At 52.3% G+C, this 18,950-nt stretch overlaps 6 protein-coding genes across 6 annotated transcripts; 4 read left to right on the top strand and 2 right to left on the bottom strand.

Moving 5' to 3' along the window:
- The first annotated feature begins 584 nt into the window (after positions 1-584).
- Positions 585-2,605, top strand: BCR38DRAFT_88206 (uncharacterized protein). The gene has a single exon (XM_040865719.1). The coding sequence runs from the start codon at positions 671-673 to the stop codon at positions 2,468-2,470; it is 1,800 nt and encodes a 599-aa protein (XP_040719518.1). The 5' UTR covers positions 585-670; the 3' UTR covers positions 2,471-2,605.
- Positions 2,606-3,979: 1,374 nt separating this feature from the next.
- Positions 3,980-4,444, top strand: BCR38DRAFT_419462 (uncharacterized protein). The gene has a single exon (XM_040859315.1). It carries the CDS (start codon positions 4,235-4,237, stop codon positions 4,430-4,432), a length of 198 nt encoding a protein of 65 aa, XP_040719517.1. The 5' UTR covers positions 3,980-4,234; the 3' UTR covers positions 4,433-4,444.
- Positions 4,445-5,119: 675 nt separating this feature from the next.
- On the top strand, positions 5,120-6,768 carry BCR38DRAFT_333528 (aldehyde dehydrogenase [NAD(P)+]-like protein; the record flags this gene model as incomplete). Its single annotated transcript, XM_040855236.1, has 3 exons — positions 5,120-5,214; positions 5,286-5,650; positions 5,978-6,768. Coding segments are annotated over 3 exons (1,251 nt in total), but the record flags the coding sequence as incomplete, so codon positions are not given.
- A 2,951-nt stretch (positions 6,769-9,719) lies between these two features.
- Positions 9,720-11,503, bottom strand: BCR38DRAFT_454551 (tetratricopeptide; the record flags this gene model as incomplete). Its single annotated transcript, XM_040861712.1, has 5 exons — positions 9,720-9,740; positions 9,795-10,829; positions 10,890-11,225; positions 11,283-11,432; positions 11,489-11,503. 5 exons carry the CDS (start codon positions 11,501-11,503, stop codon positions 9,720-9,722), a joined length of 1,557 nt encoding a protein of 518 aa, XP_040719515.1.
- Positions 11,504-16,163: 4,660 nt separating this feature from the next.
- BCR38DRAFT_88065 (superoxide dismutase 1 copper chaperone) lies at positions 16,164-17,724 on the bottom strand. Its single transcript, XM_040865718.1, has 3 exons — positions 17,179-17,724; positions 17,028-17,105; positions 16,164-16,840 (listed from the first exon to the last, which is right to left on the bottom strand). Exons 1-3 carry the CDS (start codon positions 17,288-17,290, stop codon positions 16,299-16,301), a joined length of 732 nt encoding a protein of 243 aa, XP_040719514.1. The 5' UTR covers positions 17,291-17,724; the 3' UTR covers positions 16,164-16,298.
- On the top strand, positions 17,690-18,944 carry BCR38DRAFT_419451 (ribosomal protein L13-domain-containing protein). The gene is made up of 2 exons (XM_040859314.1): positions 17,690-17,999; positions 18,090-18,944. The coding sequence occupies exons 1-2, from the start codon at positions 17,979-17,981 to the stop codon at positions 18,606-18,608; spliced, it is 540 nt and encodes a 179-aa protein (XP_040719513.1). The 5' UTR covers positions 17,690-17,978; the 3' UTR covers positions 18,609-18,944.
- The last annotated feature ends 6 nt before the right edge of the window (positions 18,945-18,950 follow it).

The raw sequence follows: 18,950 nt of genomic DNA, 5'->3' as shown, positions 1-18,950 counted from the left end.
TTGGGCATCCCCATCCTCTAAAGCAGCTGATACCTTTCGACCCGAGCTTCCCTTAACAACGAAAACACTGGGCGCCCCTCATTACCTCCAGTCCCCCTGGTACCTTCCACATATATCCACATTCAGATCGGAAGGGCGTTTTCACCGCTGCACAGAGCTCACCATTCCTGACTTAGAGTCTAGCTTTTTTTTTCCTGTAGCTGTTCAAGACCTAAATAGTCTTCTGTCGCTGCTCGAAATCGGTGGATAGCTTTTGGGTATTTATAAAGTGGTACTTCCTGCCTACTTGTTTTGGATATTCACCGATGCCCTATATTCCGAGCAACAACCACACAGGAACCACAACAGTCTCTATCCCGAGGCCATACTTGGCCAGCTTGTCTCCTTACATCCAAACTCTACAAGTAGCTGTCCAGAAATCGTCGCCGTGGCGGTCACAAAGTACGACCGGTATCCCTCGCAGCACCCAAGCCGCTTCGCCTTCTCCGCTAGTTTAGATTTTCCATCAACTAGCCAGGACCTGGAGAAGCAGCAGGGAGGATCAGGGGGGCCTCGACTTGTCTCTCACGCACCAGACGTTGGACAAAAGCGATCTCGCGAGGCAGCTGAGGAAGGTGGTCAATGTCTGGGTCCTCAGGGCCACCTGCGAGCAGGGGAACCGGAGGCCCCGATGTCGCAGAAGGGATCTGCGTCTCGCCCTGCCTCTCCTCGTCCAACAACAACATCCTCAACTACAGTTCCCCGGACGTCTCCAAGCTCCGCTCAACCAGGCCTTCGAGGGACAGGTGATGGGTTATCCAGTGACAGCTCACGCGAAAGTTGCGGGGTACCAAGGACTCATGCAGAAACATCACAGCCAGCCGGCCAGAGGACTCTGGACGTGCATAACATGCTGAACCCGGCAGAGACATGCTCTACGCCGACGACAGCTGCCCCGACAGCTCCACGCCCCCCAGAAGACAACAGCGCAAGACCGAACCCAGCAGCGGGCCAGTACGAGTCTAGTCCTTCGACCTCGCAACCATATGTATTCCGGGGGCAAGCCATGCCAGTTCAACCGCTGGCCAGTCCCAGGCCAACTGGTAGACCCTCAGCTCCATCACCAGCGCCGTCAGAACGGGCGTCGCCCCATGCTCAGCATCCATACCAGGCTCTGGGAGCTCCTCGGCAGTATTTAAATCCGAGGTCGCCACGGGCTGGTAGCATGGGCCACCACGGTGCTCACTTCCGAACACTGAGCGCTCAACCCTCCCAATTTTCCCCCGCAGCCGGGCCTGGTCACATCAGGCCGTTTCCCGGGGACTCTCCCCTAGAACGCTCGCCTACATCTGGTGAACCACCGGCAATTCATTTTGGTGGGATCGGCTCGCCCGGAGTTCTACCACCGGTACCCATGTCCAATCTGGCCGCTCCACCGCGATCATCATCACAACCAATAATTGGACGTGTCGGTCCGGCATCACAAGAAACGGGGCAATCTCAAAGGGCGCTCGGTCACCAAAGTCGACCGTCGAGATATCCAGCTGTTTCGTCGTACACGGCTGGTATCCCCCAGGTCCATCGAGGGTTTCCACCTCCGCTGCCCCAGGGAGACTTGCGATGGTCCGGGGGGGTAGGTGGCAACGTTTCTCAACCGCAAACTCCCAATCGCTGGAGCTCGTTCCCAGTCTCCGACGGCCAGTCTACAAATTTGTTATTCAGGACGGAGCAAGGCGACGAAATGATTGTCCCTTTCGATACTCGGCAAGGATCACGCCAGGCGGATGAAAAGCGTCAGCGAAATGCCGGTGCGTCTGCCAGATTCCGGCAGCGCAAAAAGGAGCGAGAGATTAGCCGGGATAATGAAATGCACAAGCTGGAGACTGAGAATCGACAATTAGAGAAACGAGTGCATGATGTCGAAATTGAGCGGGACCACTATCGAGCAGACCGCGATCGTTTGCGGGACCTCGTCTACCGAACCCCGAGCATCAGCGAGTTCGCCTACCAAGGTCTACCGAGTCCAACAACCTCCAGGCCCGGTGGCTCTTTTCCAGATAGAAGCCCCCTGGCCCCCGTTGCCCCCGTTGCCCCACCGACGCCGCTGCCACCAGTCACATACGGTCAAGTCGATCCGACGACGGGAGAGAGGCCAGCCAGACGCCGTCGCACCGATCCCCAAGTTGAGTTCACGACTCCAACATATGCCTCGGGAATCGGTACGCTGGGTCCTATGGCGCCGGCCTACGCGGCATCTTCATCCCAACCTGGAACTCCCTCTGCGGGTCCCACTGCAAGACTACCCCCCTTCGAATGGATCAACCTCCCGCTGGATCAGAACCTGGCTCGGCGGGTGCTACACCACAAAGTTTCTCTCCGTATAAACGCGAATCTTACGAGTCGGGATGGGCTACAAGACCGACCGGACCTCCTGATCATGGCCCAGGCCCAGGTTAAGACGTATGGGGCCCCTTCGCACCATCGTACATAAATACCTTCTTTGTATTCAAAATACCCCTTTTGACATATTCTTTGTAATACCCGTGCATCTCTGTAGTTCGTCAGGCTTGACAAGAACTGAATCATTGGGGTGCCGGAGATCTCCTTAATATCAAAGATTTTGCATAGGTCGGGCAACCGACGTCGGACGGGGTGGCATTTGCGTTATTCCTCAGGGATTTGGGACCGGTTCAACAAAATTACGTGCACGGCCTCTCTCTCCCCCTCTCTATCTCTCTATCTCTCTCTCTCTCTATCCATCTATCTCTCTATCATAAGCAGCGTCAGCCGGGTTCCCAGTCCCCATGCTGCGTGCACCCAACATCTTCCCCCGGCTTCCCCTTTGTCTCTACCGACACCGCGCCGCCGCTGCCGCTGCCGCTGCCGCCGCCTACCGCCCTGCGACTCCGGTTCCTTCGTCGGCATTACTGTGGAATCTGCAGTCACGATTTTTGATTTAGCCGGAGTTTGGCGTTGGTGCTTTGATTTTTGGCCTGGGGTTTGTTTTCCCTCGGCCGGGCGGCATATCGGTACCAGATTGCGAATCATCACAAAAAATTGCAGATTTACGTTGGCTGTTTTCTTGTTATATAATATAACCTCACAGGTGGCCTCACGGATCAAAAGCTCGTTGTGTACATTTCGCAGCAAGCTCGCGGAAACCCTCCCTCTATCACGGCGGGGATCGGGAGTGTATGTAAAGAATTCGCATGAGAAGGCTCCCCACGGAACAAAGTGTACTAGCAGACTCGGCTTACTAGACCAAGCACGCGCGTGCAACTGGCATCATACCTGTCGGGCAAAAGGAGGACTAAAGCGCACTGAGCAGTCTAGATCATAGAGCTCGTCAAGAAACTACGAAATCCCGCTTCTTCCAAGCCGTCGGCTTTCCACTCACTTCTTTTTGACAAGGCTCCAAATTTGACCAGCAATGAAGCTGAGCAACTCGAAGTTGGCTTTAGTAATGTGAGCATTACGAAGTAACCCGTGCAGATTCATAATTTAAAACTAGCAGGTAACTCGTCTCTCCCGCCCAGAGATTCCTAAACACGATCCACTCGCAGGGTTTCCCCAAAGTGGCTGACGTTAAGTAGTCCAAAACGCTCTTCAACCTCAACGGTTGCCACCCCAGGGATCTCCCATGCTTAAGCGTCAACTCGGCTGGGTTACTCAGTTGGGCCACATCTGACAATATATAGCCGACGTGCATACTGAAGTGGGCCAGTCAGCCACGGCATTCCGAACTCTATCTAGACTCTTTAATAAATGTTCACTTGCCTAGATACGAAGTAGGTAGACCACCCGAAGGTTCGGAATCCGAAGGTTGGGACTCCGAGGCTCCACAAAATGCAACTTACATGCATAGTGCAGTATACCTGATCAGCCCTAGTAACCGGGCCGACTCGACTTGCGCCCCTGTTTGGGATAAGGCTTGGTGTTGGTTTATCTCCGCCGCAAAGCATCTTGGCTGCTTGCATCAGCAATAGGCAGCCGACATAGGGTTCAACAGTTGTGTGCGGATCTCCGTTTGCCAGGGCCGGGAAACTGCCCAGGTCTGGAACGGTGTCTCTGCCAAAGTGCATCTCAAGGGCAGATTACAACAGGATTCTGGCTCGTGGCCAATAAGAATTCTTGCCGATCCGTTACCGAAGCCCACCCACGTACGTGATGAACTCGGCAGTCCTTCGACGGCACCGCCCGTTCTCGTGCCCCTAATGCCTCTACAGGCCACGAATAAAACCACTCTTACGTTTAAATGGGCAACGCATCTGGATTTCAACCGTCTCTAGCGCCAGAAATATCACAAATACCAGAACGGACGGAGGACCAACGTATGGGGGCTTCCGAGGAAAACACCCGATACCGTTGGTACCAGGGTCACTCCCATTTCTGGGCGGCTAACAGGGGTATTCTCCAGGGACTAACAACGGCTCAACACCCACGCCTATTGTAAGTCAAGGTCACACTCTGTGCCCCAATAATTGTCACTGCGTAAGCACTGCATATATTCCACTCGCGAACTGGCTTGGTGTAGCCTGGCCTTGTAGCCGCAATCGTGAAGTAGGGTGACGACGGGCATTGATTCTGATGTGGCAAGCTGGAAAGCATAGTTCTCCTCGCACCTTCCATCGGATAAGTTTAATGTGTCGTCTACATCTGTTGAAAGTACATGATATGGACTTAACGAAATATTCAATACACATATAAAAAGTCAAGTGGCAGCAAAGGATGACATGATGGCCGTGTTGGTTCAAGTAAGTGCCAACAAGTCAGTGCCAAAAAAACGGAAAGGTGCATATCACTGGCAGCCTCGCCCAAGTAGACGGTAGTTCCACCAATGAGGTATACATGGCGTTGTTTGGGGGGAGTGACCAAAACCTGATCTAGCGACTTGCCATGTTATACCCTGCCTAGCACAAGGTATATTCAGAACTCCATGGACATGCTCGGGCTTCCATTGGTTGGCAAGCAAACATGTAGATAGAACTCTTCGTATCAGGGGGTCTGGGTTCCGTCCCGGTTTTATGCGTATTAAGAAACTATAAATCAGCACAATTCTCTCAAGTGTGAAGAGTAAGTGATATCTCTGGTTGTATCACACTAACTTGGAGCATCATGGAGGTCGAACTCAGCGCCCCAAAACGGGGTCAAGTGGACGCAGCCGCTAGGGCAGTTCATTAACAATGAATATGTCAGCAGCAGCGGTACTGACACAATTCCTACCATCAACCCGGTGTAAGGGCATCCATCGTTCCATGAATTTTCCACTCAGATCAGCCTTGACTTAGCTCTGACTCTATCACCAGCACTGAAGAAGAAATCTGCGCACCGCAAGCCGCCACCCAAGAAGACGTCAATAAGGCCGTCAAGGCCGCCCGCGCGGCCTTCCACGCCCCGTCGTGGAAACGAATCACCGGCACCGAGCGGGCCGTCTTCCTAAACAAACTAGCGGACCTGATCGAGGAGCACAAGGAGGTGCTGGCTACCATCGAAACGGTAGACACAGGCCGGCCGTACCTGCAAAACTTGCACTTGTCCATCTCCATCGCCACGGCGCTTTTTCGGTACTACGCCGGCTGGGCCGACAAGATTCATGGTCAAACTATGGACTGTGGGCCGGATAAGCTGGCTTATACGATCAAGACGCCCGTTGGGGTCGTAGGGCAGATTAGTATGTAAATCTCAGTTATATCCTTGCCCCTTTCTAGTCTGTCTCGGAGGCTATTACCATAATGAAGTATTACGTGTCCCAGGTGCAGCGCTTGGGCGAACTGCCCATAGATAACCCTTCGTAACTGCAGCCTTTGGGAGTTATTCCTATCACCATCATCATCACCGATAAAACCCTCTTACCTGTATTGTCTGTATTGCCTATATTAATGATTGAACCCCTTTCCCCCTCCCTCTTCTCTTCTCTCTTTCTTTTTTCTCTCTTGCTGTCCTATAAAACCAACTCCAACGTGCTAGCGTCCTTCCTAACCTGATTCTCCCATTCCAGTCCCCTGGAACGTCAACATGCCCAGCTTCTGTGCCAAAATTGCCCCCGCCCTCGCCTGCGGCAACACCATCGTCCTGAAACTAGCCGAAGCCGCGCCACTCGTCGGTCTCTACATGTGCCAGCTGATCAAGCAAGCCGGCTTCCCACCCGGCGTCATCAACGTCCTCAACGGTTCGGGCCGTGACATCGGCACCGCCATCGCCTCGCACATGGATATCGACAAGATCTCCTTCACGGGCAGCACGGCGACGGGGAAAGAAATCCTCCGGCTCGCGGCGTCCAATCTGAAGAGCGTGACGTTGGAGACGGGGGGGAAGTCGCCGGCGGTTATCTTTGATGATGCAGATTTGGATAATGCGGTTCTGTGGACGCATATTGGTATCATGACTAATGCGGGGCAGATATGCTATGGAAACTCGCGGATCTTCGTGCAAGAGGGGATCTATGCTAATTTTCTGGAGAAGTTCAGGGGACAGGTCGAGAAGGTGTCGGTGCTGGGTGATCCATGGGAGCAGACGACGTTCCAGGGGCCGCAGGTGTCGAGGGTACAGTACGAGCGCGTGTTGGAATTCATCCAGTCGGGAAAGGACGAGGGCGCGAAGGTGTACATGGGTGGGCAGCCTGTCTCTCTGGACGGAAAGGGGTTCTTCGTCGAGCCCACCGTTTTTACGGACGTGAAACCGCATATGAATATCTACCGCGAGGAAATCTTCGGGCCTTGTGTTGTGATTGTGCCGTTCCATACGGAGAAGGAAGTGCTAGAGATGGCGAACGATACCATCTACGGGTAACTAGTTCAAAACAGTTGAAAAAGAAAAGTAGACCCGCCAAAAAGCCCAAGAAGTAAAACAGAATAATCACGTTGAAATCGCCAGCCCGTATTTCACCTCAGAAGTGTTGGGATTTATATTCCGTAGTGTGCATGTCTATGTAATCACACGTACTCAGGCATTGGCTCAGGGGTAACTTGGCCGAATTTCAAACACTACCTACCGGCTTACTACTTAGTCCAGTCTCATCACTCACGAATAGAAGGATGAAAACAGCGCAGCGATGGGATCTTCTTATATCAGTAAGCCAAGCTGTAATTCCCACCTCAACGGAGCCAGATAATGGGGCTGTGAAGTTGACTTTGATTTCACATGTCGCCAGGCCTTGACGGAGTCCTGGAATATGAAACATTTCGATAGGTTTTCGCCCACTCGACTATAAAGCCACCCTGTTAGAATTCTTGGTCCTGCAAGACATACAGTAGGCCGCACCAGATGTGCTTCTAATTATTGTTGCCATGGAGTCATTGATGTGACGTCGTTTTTCAGCTCAGCCCACCTCAGCGTCCTCGAAGGCAGCGGAAACCTCCAGCTTGCATAGCCCACTCCTCGTTCAACCTGATACTCGGAATGCACATTTCCTCAGGCACACGCTTCCAAGCTGATCAAACACCGAAAGGGAGAGTTCACATCTCGGTTGTTCCACTTGCCTGTGTGATTTTCTTCTTCTATGCTTCTGAGCAACGCAACGCAACAAGACGTGTATCTATCATCCGTTCATCGCAGTGTGTCACTCATCTCAAAGTCGGGCTTGTCAATGTCGAGACTACAACGGCAGGACAGAAAAGTGCAATCGGACCGTTTCGAGCCGCAACTTTTTCGCGAATACATGAGCCCGTGGCCCAGAAACTTCATTCGAAGACTGGGGAAAACCTGGCACAACCGAAACGCCAGCAGGCTTATTTATTTACAACCATGTAGAATCAGGGGGTACCGTGTAACGAAGTTTATTCATACAGAATGTTGCCGAGGCCAACAGCAGTATATCCTTCGCGTCCTGCGTGCGAGTGGAAAGCCGCACCTTGAAACGGCAGCTGCAGACGATCTCGCGCCATTTCCAGTTCCTGAACAGCTGCTTCGTCGAGGAATTCCGCTTGCGGCTGCTGAGTTCGCTGTGGTCCAACCCGGGGAGGAGCTGTTCAAGATCCGAGCGCAACTCACAAAGAGTCAGAACGCCTTGGGTGGCACTAACGAAAACGAAAACGAAAACCGAAACCGAAACGGGGATGAGCATGGGACTTACACTGGAGGGCTCAGCACGTACTGCGAATCGGCCTGCTCGGCCTTCAGATCGCGGATCGATCGGTTCGGTTCGGTCGCAAGTGCTCACCAATGCTGCTATCCTTCCTCTGTATGGAGACATGGCCTCGAAAACCGGCGGCGACGAGGACGCGCTCGAGGTACGCTCTTGCGAGCTCGTGTTCAAGCTGCACTTGGACTCGGAGACGGCACCGTACCATCTCATCCCCAAGGGTGTTGTGCGCGTTCTGGACAGCATCAAGCTGGACGACTATACTGATGACACCAGGCGGACACTGAAACCGCGCCCGCGGCACCCGTCGTCGCCTTGACGCAGGCTGCTAGTTGACGATATTCGGCGTGTGACGGTCGAAGTCGACCAAAGAGCTCGCTGCCTGCTCATTTGAGACGCAGCAACAAATCTCGAGTCAATGAAGGCATTTCAGGTGCGCAGTATACGATGCGCCATTGGTGTCGAGAGTCAAGGCTCTTGGTACCCAATAGAAACCTCTCTACGTCGTGGTGCGATCTACCATATCAAGTGATCATTATGCAAAATCCGGGCACTCTGTGCCTCCGGGCATAGTAGGCATATTTACAAAACTTAAAGCCATTGAATTCTATAATGCTATATCAAAATCGCTCTGGAATGCTAACGTTCGTTACAAACGGCCTCCATTGTGGCCACATGCAGCAGCAATGACTTCAACTGATTGCAAAAGAGTCGGCATGTAACGTTGCGGAACAGTAGGATTGGATTGACCACACACCCGACGCAGATTGCACGGGATTGCACCAAGTCAAGAAGACGGTTGCATGAGCATTATCAATCATGTCGACTGAGCCCATCATGTAGCGACTTTACCACCTCCAGCAGGCCAGTAGGCGCCTTTTGTCTACCCACGTGGCCCCCCAATGACCTCTCTTTCTTCTCTTCCCCATCGAGTGTTCCATCTTCTTTTACCGACAAGACTTCAGACGAGACCAGCCTCCCCCCAATGCATCATCATCGCTGACCAACAACGGACGGCATCAAGAATCGAAAAACAAATCAGCAAAATTCCAAATAGTGTCAAAATCCATGTAAAGATGTGTCAAAATCCAACGCCAAATCTGACGGCCGTATAGCGCCTCACCAATTCAATTAAACCGCAGTGGATGTGATATGATGGTACCTTCCCGCTTGCTCCGGATCTAAGGATATATGCTCGTGACAGAGTGAATAGAACGAGGAACTAGAGGTCATTGTTTGATGATGAGTCATGTCATGGCAGAGGAAAAATGCCCAGAGTGTGGAAACAGGGGACGTGCGATGCGATGGAAGTAAACAAGCTAATGTCACGGACTCTAGCTCGGATCGTCGCGTTGAGAATAGGTTGAAACGTCGCCGATTTCGTTTCAGCCGATTTCGTTTCAGCCGCATTATGAATGATGGGATGAGTTTTCCGCCGTTGGGGTATAGTTTGCACGGGTCGCTGTGTGCACAAGTTTCCCGCGAAAGAAAAGCGAAGTTGTATATGTGCAAAAGTAGATTGGAATGAAGCAGAATTAGAGAATCCATGAGAAAGAATTGCAGAGCGTCACGGCTTGCTTTCGTCGTTACTTCGTATAGAGGCGAGGTTGTAAGCGCTGGGTATCGTTGTAAGAACAGCCAAAAATGCGTAGGAAAACGTCTAGATTTCTTGGATCCAAATCTGAGACGCACGTTAGTCTTGGTAAGCGTCAAGTCGGAGCGAAATAGAACTCACCTCCATCTTTCCAATGTCCTGTCTTTGTTTCCTCGCCATCGACTTGACTGTCATCATGACCATATCAAGGTCGTCCTGGTCGCCCATGGTGATCATGTCGGAACTGCCGGCGTCCTCATCGCGAACCTTGATCTTGAAACGCCCACGAAGCCCAAACTTTTCGCGTACACGATCTACCAAGTCGGCAAACTCCACTGCAGAACCGACCATGATGTAGCGAACATCGTCGGCATGGACCTTGATTCGTACCTTGCGAATTTCAGGTCTCCTCGATGCGCCTCGGGATGAACCAGATACTGATGGCGGCGGCCTCCGGTTCGATACCATCTCGAAATCACCCTCATCAAATGAGTCGTAGTCGCTGGCTTCGTCTTCCTCCTCGACGTATCGGGGTGGGTTGCGGCGGGTGCTCTGTTGTGACCTGCTTCCTCTCGGTTCTCCGCCGCCGTTGTACATGTCATAGACGTCGTCCGGATATCCCTCATCCTCATCCCTGGATCGGCGACTCTTGCCTCCATCTCTCGTCGAGTATCCCCGCTGGGGTTGGGGCGGCGATTTTGCTACCGACGCAGAACGCGAAGGGGCCCTGCGCCCCTCCTGTGGTGAGGCAGCTTTCTGGTAACTGTTTGATCGGGCCTGTTCGATGTTGAGTTTGGCGGGCATGGGCTTGGGCCCATTCCGTACAGAAGCACCCCGGCTCATCTGCGGAGGCTTGTCGGCCTCGGGCGGCGGTGTGGGAGGGAAGGCATTGCGACTGCCCTGCGGAGGTTCCGACTGCTGCCTCTTGCTCTGAAGCCCGGGCTTGACCAGATTAGTAGCCGCAAATGAGATGTTGTCCGAAGGCCGGTCGTCCTTCTCGCTTGCCCTGCCTGCATTCTTGATCTCTGAACCAGCGAAACCAGTAAATGCGTTCGATCGATCCGAAGCTGCCACCAGGCGGGCTTTGCCAAGATAGTCCTTCGTCTTCAAATTCCTGACCTTGGCCTCGTTGGGCCGGTAGACAACACCAACTGGGATAGAGAACACCGTATAGCCCTAATGTTACGTTAGTAGTCTGTCGATCGACTAAGGGGAAAAACCCTCCCCGCAACTCACCTCAGCTTCTTCCCTGATCGCCTCATCAATGACGTTATGATCCTCAACCACCTTCTCTTTCACAGCATACGACAAATCCTGCATACCTGCCTCCTTCTGCTGCAAATATATGTAGCAAAGTCCTCGATTGAAGAGCACTTCGCATGAGTACAATTTAAAGAGCAGGCCAAGTTGGGCATAGTCGATCATGGTGTTGCCCCTGAGGTACAACAAAGTGTCGTTGAAATTTGCCAATGCCTCCTCGAAATCCCCCAGCAGAAAATTGGATACACCTTGTTGGAAGTAGGCCACGGCAAGGTACTGGTCTAACTTTATCGCGCGTTGGTAGCACTCGACCTGGTCGAACTGTGAGCAACGGCTTCCTGGAAATATCGGTCGTTACAAGCGACTTACAGCCTTTTCGTGTTCACCAAGAGTTGCGTGGATGACTCCCATATTAAATAAAATCTTGGAAGTGTCGGCAATCTGCTCGAAATCTTTCAGAGCGTCGTCGAATTCATTGTTATCGTAACGACCCAGGGCCGCAACCCATGTTTCTATTTCCTGCGCGACAGTTAGATCAACTGCATGCGCGGCGAGAAAGGAGGCTAGCAACTTACTTGTTTCAACGACATCGTGTCGTGGGCGTGGGCTTGGCTTCAGATAGTTCACTGAACCCTTGGCGTGAGTCCGCACTGCGACTCTCTATATCCACCAATTCGTCTTGTTGATGTAAGAATAACGGTTGTAGCAATAAGTTTTGACGTGGCGAGCGAACAATTAAGTGGACGGGTCAGGTTTTAATAGCGCCCAGGAGCCGTTGCGGTTCAGGCTAGTCTTGGGCTTAGGCTTGGGTGAGAGGTTTTCCCCGCTTTGGACTTGGCCGACAAAGTGGGTGGTGAGACGGCCCTTATTTCATCAATCTCGGGGCCAATGCTATGATGTTTTCTGAGAATCAGATGAATCAAGTCGTCAAACTTAGTTCCTGTCTCAATTGAGCAATAAAACCAACAGGCGGCAAACACAGGTCAATCCAGGGACTTTAAGCGACGTTAGAGTCCCGAAGGGTTGGGTTGTTGGTTCTAAAAGCAACGGATGTTGGCGCTTGTCTAGAGAGATCGGGGAGGTGGCACCGGAGGATTTGTTGGCGGATTATTTCGAGTTAGGTACTGGTCCAGCTTGCACAGCAGCCACGAGGAACCTTTCGTAAGTCGAGTGCCGATATGTGGGATTTGGGATTATACGGGTTCGCTAGTCGTGAAGAGTATCACGCCCGAGTGATGCGGAAAGGACTGACTGAGTTAGGTCGGCCGGTGAGACTCGAGGGACCTTGCAGCTGGGCTTGAGAAGAGCGATGAGCAAGAGGTAAGTGGAGGTTCGAGTGGGATGATACGACGAAGCCAGCGCGTGGAGGGAGACGAAGAGTGGATGAGACTTGAGAGGGCTTAGAATCACTGCAAAAACTAGTAGGTAGGCAATTGGTTGCCAAGAAGCATGGGACGGACAAGTGACTGGCGAATCTGGATCAGGACTGGGACAGCTAGGTATATCACACTCCGTGTACTAAGTATGCGGTGACTGAAGTATGCGGTGACTTGCCTCGGGCAGCTATTGCCTGTGCTGAGGTGGGTACGGAATACTTTTCAACCTGGCAGGCAAAACTGTTGTGATGCTCGTGCGCCGTACGAGGAGCCAGGGGGACAGGGACAGGGGCAGGGGCAGGGGTGTCTGCACAGAAGGCCAGCGAGCCCTCGTCGAACCATGGTGCAGCGCACAACTTCAAGGGACGGCCTTGTGGCTGGCGCTTGAGACGACAACTGTGATGACGAAGGCCTCTCAGTTGAACGTCATCCATGCTTGCATGGAAATAGCAAATAAGTTAGCTCTGATCTCGGGATTTATCAAAGTTCAAGATGGCCAAGGCTTTTGGCAGCGCATTGGCATAGCATTGGCTCTAACAGACGCGCAATGTCGCTTAAGTTCGCGGCCCCAACATGAATGTGGCCGCTTAGCCGTTGCCCCCCGCGGTGAGAGGCTCGATCTGATATCGCTAAGTCGGTCGCACAGAGCCTGATCGACGCGTATCAAGATGTGGAGGCTAAATCCCCATATCTGGATGATAATTTCCGTTTGCCAGACTGAGCAAGCCATTGAAAAGCCTCCCAAGCCCCCAACAACCCCAAAGCCGTGAGACTTGTCATGTGTTCGTCTTGCCATATTCACGCCGTCCAAGCCGTGATAGTTCGCTCGTCTTGGGCGCTCCACTCGAGGGCATGGCCAGTGCACGGTCATGTATTAATACCCTGCAATATGGGACATGTTGCCCTTTCGGGTTGCAGCATGGAACTTCGTGCGAATCAAGCCCTGTCAATCTAAAGCAGCAAGTGTTCCAGGTGGCCCAACTAGTCGTCGATTGGCTTGCACGTCTCGGCGCGGTATACCAAGGGCGCCTATCGATTTGCTAGGGGCGCCGGTCCTCTCACTGAGTCGCAAAAACACGTCAAACGAAAGCCTCTCTTTTCCGAACCCGCATGCCGTGTCACCGACACAACGTCAATTGGCATCCATCATCAGCCTATCCTCAATTTCCCTTGCAGCGTACCTTGCTTTAGCTGCACTCACAGCGACGACTTGTCACCCACCCTCAGATCCAGTCTGGGGGCGACAATTGGCGCCCATCGTGACCCTTTGAAAGGCCTCACTTCTGTTGGGAATATCTGACGGAGTAGCACTCGAGGATCAAAGACATAAGCGCCGACAGATCCAACGGCTCAGTATGACGGATTTTGTCACCAGATAGTGGTAAGATGAATGCGTGCGTTCAAATGGTCGAGTCGCCCAATGAATTGAACGATTGCATGTTGAGGTAGGTGCGATGCATCTCAACGGCAAGACCGCACTTTCCCTGCTTCCATTCATTTATTGCCGACATGCAAATGCAACCTGACATCCAACTTCAATGTGCAGTTGATCAAGCTGTTTTGCTATCAGCCTCATCCAACACGAGCCACCGGTTCTTTCTGCAGGAAGTATATCTAGTCATGGTCACTTCTGTCAAGACACAATCGTCACTTTAAACTTCAGCTCCGACCACTTCTTGGTCTTTGTGAAGATCTCAAAATATTGACTCAGTCGCGAACCACGCAACGGCTTCTATTATTATCATTATTTAGAGTTACCCTTTGCATATATCATGGATGAGTGACCTTGAACAGCTCTATTGAACAGCTCTATTTTGAGGTTGGCGATGCTCTGTTCTCTTAGTACATAGCAGACATAGCACACCGCTATCTTCTCGCATCCAGGCTTGTTATTACCTACGATAGAGGCCGCACACTACTCCCAAGCTCGGCATTGAGCAATGCGCTGGGCTCTCCCATTACTTCGGCATTCGAGTGCATCCAAGCAGGTGAAATTCTTCAATGCGACGACGGCTCGTGGTGATGATCGTCGATAAGGGTGCAGTGCCAGAGCCGACCCCTGCATCCTGGGCTCGAGTCTCACAAACCTCTGTTGCGAAACTCGCTTCCGATTCAGGCCGTTTTGAACCACCCGCTCAACGCTAGCAAGATCGCATCCGCGGGACGATGAGCAGGGAGGCCATGTTAAAGCAAGCAAGGTTATGCATAATCAAAGCTGACTGGGTCAAACCAAAGAGGAAGCGCAACAACGTCACAGGTACGTACATCGACGCACAGCTGCTAATAATACAAAATGCAAAATTCTTCTAGAAAATCCGTGGGCCGGGGTCGCCGCGGGCGTGTAAGATCTCTGGGACTGTCGTTTGGGGGAACCGAAACCTGAGAAAGATATCGCCAACACTCTCGCTGCTGCCGGCAGTCAAAATGCAGGGACATCCCTTCCCGCAAGCCCTGGTATCACATGAGTAGCCCGAGAACGTCACATTTCACAGGTCTTTCATTCCTTGAACCCGAAGACCCTTCAGAAGCTGTAGAAGATGCGACGATCCACGGATTATAGTCGGGAATATGATAGAAAAAAGTAGTCCCACTTGGGGAATACCCCCACTGCGACCCAGCCTCTCGGCAGCATCCGCCCTCAACAGGCCCGGGCTTTCGTCTCATATTGCGCTTCCTGTCACTATTCAATACGGCTTCCGGTCGCTGCCACGTGGGTCAAGTTTGGCTTATTTCCAAGGGCCTGTCTGACAAGATCTGTTTCAACTCTGATGACGATAGCCATAGAACATCCTAAATGGAGGTACCGACTGTCCCAGCGATATGACTCCTAACCCGAAGAAGAAGAAGGGGTGCTGAAGCACCCCGGGTTCTGAATAAGCTCAACACCAAGCATTGTAGAGTGTGTCAGTTTGAAGAGGATTCCATTCCTATCTTCAGCCTCTCCGAACTCCAATGCTTCGCTCCAAATCGTACATTGCTGAGAGAGCAATGTGCTTGTCTGACGTTTCGGTATCAGAGAATGTTTGGTATAGCATACAGAGTCGAAATAGGGGCTTCCTAAATCTGGACTGATCAAATCTGCGAACGGCCTGGGGTTGCATTCCCGCTTGCAACATTATGTCACAAAATCGCCAGATATTGTCCAGCCAATTGGGCCGTTTGTGGTCCCTGTATTATGACGGCCGACAGCTGCAAGTAACTGTACTGTGCTTTTCGCGAAGAGTCTACCCGACGTGGCCAAAGCTGGGGTCCGTTCGGTGAATTAGCCCTTCGGTTAAGCTAGCCACGCGCTCCCCAGGTTGCCAATCCTGGCCTACCATCACATTGTATATGGTGGTGGTGTGATTCCAGATAGTAGTTTTATTAAGTCGGTAGTATCGTATGTTATTCTGACGTGGTCTGGATCCTGACTCGTCTTCGCGATATAAGAATATGTTTATGCTCGTCTGATTTATATGGGCCCATGTGGTCCGACTACGCGCTCAAGTTAGAGCTAACCCTTGGCAGGCAAGCCCAATGCCAGCCAAGATCACTATCTCAATATTCGCAGCCCGCATTCTTCCGGCCGGCGGTAATGGCCCGTCATCATGTTGTATTTCCAAGACTACCAAGGCATAAAGCTGTCTCTCAAGACAATAACAGGAAGCTGTTGCCAAGTGGCGGTAAGCATGTCGAAAGCGGCTTCGGACAAGGGCTCAGATGGGGGCGACGTTTCGTTGCTGGGCATAGTTTGAGGTAGCACCCTGAGAAGCTTGGAACTACGGGGCAAGAAATGTCGTCGGGCACGTGAATACGATTTCCTCGGGAGGGTCGAGCGAGCCTTGCTAAGTAGTATACCATACCCCACTATATCGAGGTGAATATAACGCTCGACTTCAGTGTTGGATTTGTGACACGCCTAGGAAGGCTGAAGGCGAGCTTGATCCCGACACCTGATAGCTGTAGAAGAAACTGGCTCAAAGGGCCGGGAAGGTTTCAACAGTTCGCTGATCTTGATGAAGTAGTCTGATTAGATCATACCTTTCTTAACTTCATCCTTTCTTTCTTCCCATAGAGTTTTTCCGGTGCATGAGCATACCGTCTTATCGTTGTCCCACATGCCCGCACTCCTGGCAACAACGCCCACTACCGTGTTCTCGTCATTCTTCAGTGGGCCCTCGTTCTCATTCTGCCGGGTCACGACGATGGCATGGCCGATTAACTCCCACACCTGGAAGGAATGGTCCAAAAATACGGCGCCTCTGCCGTCCTTACCAATTTCAAGGGATGCCAGAATGCCTCGCGGCTGCGTCGTCCCGCTGCCGCCAGCCCACACGGGGCCAGTAGAGGTTGCGCCCTTCTTCAGGTCGCCATACTCACGGATGCTCGCGTGATACTTGCCCGGTTCAACCCCACGGAGAGTGAGGTCGACTAGCGTAGTGTCTGGAGAGACCTGGACCATGCGTACCAGGCCCCTGACTTCCCTTGTCTTGCCTTCAGGCCCGTCGGGCGCTACCACATCGCCGTTTTGGCTGTCCTGGTGGAATGTCTCAAGGATGCAGACTGCTGCACCTGGATATCGATCCCCACCAAGGGCGTCTGTCAGCCATGTTTCGTCTGATAGTTCAGGGGATCTGAGATGGCGAATGCAGCTATGCATAAAGGCTAAGGCTACGGCTATGTGGGTTTGTAATGTGATAGGTTCGCATGATGACTTGGGCGGGAGGCGGACGATAAAGTAAAGGTGCTCGGCACTCACTGTTTGAGGCTCCCGATCCTCGCAATATGGCATCCCGGCCGGTTGCTTCGATAGCACTGACAATCGCTGATGGTGCCGCTAGCCAAGCCGCCGGGTTAGCTAAGATATCCCATGCTTCAGTAATATCAGTGGCAGATGCGATCGATCTTACCCGTGCCCTCGACGGTGACCAGCTGTTCTTTGAGATTGGCGTCGACTTTGGTGATGCCCTTGAGCCCGTAGACCGAGTCTGAAACGGCCTTGACGCAATGGTCACATGTCATGTGCACGGCGAACAGCGTCTGATGGGTTTGTGTTTCATCAGCTTCTGCTGACTTGGCTTACTTGGCCGCGATATGCTCCCCTGTGGTTGCAAGAGGAAGAGAAACGATGGAGTCCGAGATGGACAGGCGAACAAACCTGGAAAGGAGTTTTGACATTGTTGTCAACCATCATTTTTGGTTTTCAAAGGGTTCTACCGTTCACTGTACAGGTAGTGAAAATATGAAGCCGTGACAAGTGCAATAGATACAGATTCGGTTGTGATAGCGACGGAGCGAAAAGAGATATTTTAGAAAGATCCCAGCATCGCAGAACTTGCCAGTATGAAAATTAAAACAAGAATGAAAGAAGCTATTACCTACACACGGCGATGGCCTTTTCGTATTTCCATGGAATGATTTGGTTGCTTTGAAATCGTCAATAAGCTGCTGCGTCGCTTCCGTGTTCGGGCCCGCGGTCTCCACTAACCGCCGACTAGCCGACCGTAGAGCCACGTGACTTACATCAAAATTCTGGACCACTGGCAGCTGCAATCGGCAAGAGTCTTTGGAATTCAACAGAGTGGTCTTCCCCAGCGACAGCGCGACGATCTTTGGGCAGAAGAATTCCCTCACCTCAATCAAGTGAAATTAATAGGAGGAAGTGGTCTAATCTTGTGAAGGCGGGACAAGTGTCCCACGACCTGCCACCATGTCGCAAACCATAGGGCTGGTAAGCAACCAAAACGACTCTGCACAAAATCCATGAAAGGGTTCACGATGGAATATACCAACCATGAGGCCGGTAGCTGACGACCAACAGACCAAACTTTCCTACTCCCGAGTCTGGCACCACGTCTCGGCCGCCGCCCCCCATCCCACCCTTTCCACCCAACCCAATGTCACACCTCCATCCCTAGGCCGCCTCGCCTCAAGGATAGCGACGATTCTCATGGGAAAACACAAGCCGACATGGGACCCGTCAACAGATTGCGGCGACTACGTGGTGGTGACCAACTGCGCTGCCCTGTATACGACAGGCAATAAGAAGTGGCAGAAGACGTACTACCGACACAACACGCGCCCCGGTAGCCTAAAAAGCGTCACCATGGACGTGCTCATCTCCAAATTCGGCGGCGCCGAGGTGCTGCGCAAGGCTGTCAGCGGAATGCTGCCCAAGAACCGACTGCGGGACAAGCGGCTGGCGAGGATGAAGGCATTCGAGGGCGACGCACATCCGTACAAGCAGAACTTGGTCCGGTTCTCGGGCGTCAAAGTTGGGACCGAGGGTTGGGAGCAGGCCGTCAAGGCTATCCGGGAAGCCGACACGCAGAGATTATAGGGAATTAGAGGCTAAGAAGACGAAAAGGTGCACGTACGCAAGGGGCAGACCGCGGACAGGGTCTGGTTGTGTATATCTGACTTGTACTACAATGTATACATTAGCGTGGAAATATCTCACGACGCTCTTGGTTCTTGATGGCCGCAAAATGCCAGCCACCTTAACTTACTCCTAAATTACGAATATGTGGGCATCAGATACTAAGTTCACGCATTCCGAGTTACCTTCTTGAGGAGGTCAGATAACTGTGCTAGGCCAGCGCTCCTTCCATGGTGCTGATGTGGTTGTCATTAGACCAGGTTGGGATCGAGTCTCTAGGCTCTCTCATTAGTATCCTCGATA

The sequence above is a fragment of the Pseudomassariella vexata genome, assembly GCF_002105095.1.
Source record: "Pseudomassariella vexata strain CBS 129021 chromosome Unknown BCR38scaffold_2, whole genome shotgun sequence".
NCBI classification, from domain to species: Eukaryota; Fungi; Ascomycota; class Sordariomycetes; order Amphisphaeriales; family Pseudomassariaceae; genus Pseudomassariella; species Pseudomassariella vexata.
The sequence above is the reverse complement of the archived record's forward strand: the minus strand, read 5'-3'. Positions and strand labels throughout refer to the sequence as shown.

What these genes read in the sequence shown, in the direction of transcription:
- BCR38DRAFT_88206 (XM_040865719.1), top strand. Translation starts at nt 671, where the DNA reads ATGTCGCAGAAGGGATCTGCGTCTCGCCCTGCCTCTCCTCGTCCAACA.
- BCR38DRAFT_419462 (XM_040859315.1), top strand. Translation starts at nt 4,235, where the DNA reads ATGGGCAACGCATCTGGATTTCAACCGTCTCTAGCGCCAGAAATATCA.
- BCR38DRAFT_88065 (XM_040865718.1), bottom strand. Translation starts at nt 17,290, where the DNA reads ATGACATGTGACCATTGCGTCAAGGCCGTTTCAGACTCGGTCTACGGG. An exon ending in GGTCACCGTCGAGGGCACGG is followed by an intron (nt 17,106 to 17,178) that starts GTAAGATCGATC and finishes CGGCTTGGCTAG; the next exon opens with CGGCACCATCAGCGATTGTC. An exon ending in AGGATCGGGAGCCTCAAACA is followed by an intron (nt 16,841 to 17,027) that starts GTGAGTGCCGAG and finishes ATCGATATCCAG; the next exon opens with GTGCAGCAGTCTGCATCCTT.
- BCR38DRAFT_419451 (XM_040859314.1), top strand. Translation starts at nt 17,979, where the DNA reads ATGTCGCAAACCATAGGGCTG. An exon ending in TGTCGCAAACCATAGGGCTG is followed by an intron (nt 18,000 to 18,089) that starts GTAAGCAACCAA and finishes GACGACCAACAG; the next exon opens with ACCAAACTTTCCTACTCCCG.